The sequence below is a fragment of the Monoraphidium neglectum genome (genome assembly GCF_000611645.1).
Source record: "Monoraphidium neglectum strain SAG 48.87 unplaced genomic scaffold scaffold01457, whole genome shotgun sequence".
NCBI lineage: Eukaryota > Viridiplantae > Chlorophyta > Chlorophyceae > Sphaeropleales > Selenastraceae > Monoraphidium > Monoraphidium neglectum.
This window is the reverse complement of record NW_014012171.1, coordinates 2,018-4,533: the sequence shown is the minus strand read 5'-3', so window position 1 is coordinate 4,533 and position 2,516 is coordinate 2,018. Positions and strand designations below refer to the sequence as shown.

At 67.0% G+C, this 2,516-nt stretch overlaps 1 protein-coding gene across 1 annotated transcript; it reads right to left on the bottom strand.

Moving 5' to 3' along the window:
* Positions 1–217: 217 nt before the first annotated feature.
* On the bottom strand, positions 218–1,383 carry MNEG_7940 (hypothetical protein; the record flags this gene model as incomplete). The annotated part of the gene is made up of 1 exon (XM_014043585.1): positions 218–1,383. A coding segment is annotated over one exon (1,166 nt), but the record flags the coding sequence as incomplete, so codon positions are not given.
* Positions 1,384–2,516: the final 1,133 nt, after the last annotated feature.

The following is a 2,516-nucleotide window of genomic DNA, read 5'->3' as shown; positions in this document are numbered from 1 at the left end:
GGGGGAGGGGCCCGCCGGCGCCTTTATGGGGGCCGCGACGGCCGCCTTTTCCGCGGCAGGCGAGGCGGCCGTGCCCGGGGTCGCCGCCGCAGGGGCTTGTGTGGTGGGGGCCTTGGCAGGGCCCTGGGGCAGAAGGGTGGGGGCAGATCCATGCTTCAAGCTGGCAACCAAACCTAATGCATCTAGTGCACAAGACCATTCAAAGCGTGTCGCGCAACTACATGCCCCTTGCGCGCCCGAGCGAGCAGCTGATGTGCCGCCCGCTTCCGCCTCCGCCCCCGCGCCCCCGCCGGCCGCACCCCGTGACCTTTGGCCACGCGCCAGCGCGCCGACCCACCTGTACCGCCTGCCGCATGCTGCGCCCGATGCTGCCCCATGCCTTGCTGTAGATGGTGCCCTTCGGCCCGCCCCCCAGGGTGAACGCGACCGCCGGCTTCACCCCGGGCCGCAGCCGCGCCCGCTCCACCACCCCGGCCAGCGTCGCCTCAGAGGGGTCCCCCGCCGCTACCGGCATGTGCCGTGCGGCGTGCCGCGCCGCCGCCGCCAGCAGCTGCGCGTGGCTGAGCTTCCGCAGGTTGAGGGATGCGGGCTGCTGCCGCTCGAAGCCGGGCGGCAGGGCGACAAACTGGTCGGGCATGCTCCACTCCTGCTCCTGCTCCGAGTCGTCATGCTCCTCGCCCTCCTCACTGCCGTCGCCGCTGCCGCCCGACTGATCTGGGTCCGACGCTGACGGCTCGCCCCGGCCGCCGCCGTGGCTGGCCGGCCGGCCGGCGCCGGCGCCGGCACCTGCGATTGGCCCGTCTCTGGAGGGCTGCTCAGCACCGCGCGCCGTTGAGGCCGCACGCTCGCCCCCAGCAGGCTGCTCCCTCGCACCGCTTCCGCCTTCTCCAATGCCGCTGCCACTGCGCCGCTGCTGGCCCTCTTCCCCGCATTGCCAGCCGCCTCCAGGCTGCTGCTGCTGCTGCTGCTGCTGCTGCTGCTGTTGCTGCTGCTGTGGTGGCGGCAGCGGGGTCGGCGTCAGCGGTGGAGGTGCCGTCGAGCCCTCGTGCTGCCGCTTGGTTGGAGACCGCCGACGATGGCCGTCACCTTTGGCCTGCTCAAGCTGCTGCTGCCGTGACTGGTGCCCAAGCTCCCGCTGCTCATGCGCGTCGCGTTTTTGCCGGCCCTCGTCTGCCTGATGCCGCATGCTTGGGGCTGCCTGCTCCTGCAGCAAGGGCTGCCGCTGCCATGGTCGAAGCTGTTGCTGCTCGTGCTGCTGCTGTTGCTGCTGCTTGCCTGACGAGTCGAGGCCCTCAACCCGTGGGCGCTTTGGGGCAGGCTGCTCTGGCCCCCATGAGGGCCCAAAGTTGTCGCGTCCCTGGTGGAGTGTGTCGCCCGCGCTGCCTGGGCGCGAGGCAGGCGCAGCCAGCCCCTGCGCGCGTCCGACCCAGTCGCTACGGGGCCACGATGGTTCATGCCGGTGCGGCTGCGTGTGCGCGCGTGCGTGGCCCCACGACAGTCTTGGTTCCTGGGGTCGGAAGCGCGGCTGGTGCAGCCACGTTGCGTCCATGCCGCCGGTCAGAGGCTCCAGGCCATGAAGGGCAGCCTCATGCTGCTGCAGCAACTGTGCACGGCCCCACCCGCCGTCGAAGCTGTGCGCCTGGCGATTGCGCTGTGGTTGGGCCGCCCCACTGTGGTGCTGTCGCAGCTGGGGGTGTGAGGGCGGCGGTTGTTGCTGTAGGTGGTGCGCGCTGTGATGAAGCCCATGCTCCTGCTGCGACGCCAATGCGCTGGGCCCCGCCGACATGTGCAGGCTCAGCTGGCCACCAGCATGACTTGGCACCACCGTAGATGTCACGATGGGTCGCCCGTGCTGGGTGCTGCCAAATTCCATTCGTATATGTCTCGCCCCGCCTTTCTGATCTACGGGTGACAGGCGCCGCGCCAACCCTTGATTGCATTCCACGTAGGTATTTGAAGATATTATAACACGAGCTCTTTTCAGATCAAGTTGTGGGTGTGAGGCGCGCAATCCTTGCAAGGATGCCCCGCGCAGAGAGCGCACTGTGCTCGCTTGTACCGTCTCTCTCAGACAGAGTGTCAGGAACCCCACTGCATGGCGAGGAGAAACGTCGAAGGTCTGCGTAACCCGCGACCGGGCGTGCAACGTCGTGACCACATCACACCGCAGTAACAAGGTGCCAAGGTACAGTACCAGGTATTGAACATCATCACGAAGCGCTGATATGATATGCCATCAGCGCGATGGTTCCACTGATATAGATTGTTAGTATGATGAAGTGGGTGAAAGCCGCGCCAATGGCTGTATGTGTGGGGCTGTGCAGTCTGACCATGCAAAGAAGCTGGGGGCACCCACAGACCCTCCTGCATGTCCCCGCTCATAATTTTACACGCCTGAAAAATCATGGAGAGGAGTCCGAGCAGCCACGAAGATCAGCGCGCCAGCCGTGTGCCTGGAATCCGCAGGCTGCCCCACGATGGTGGTGAAGTGTAATGTGAGCGTGGCGTGTGCAGAA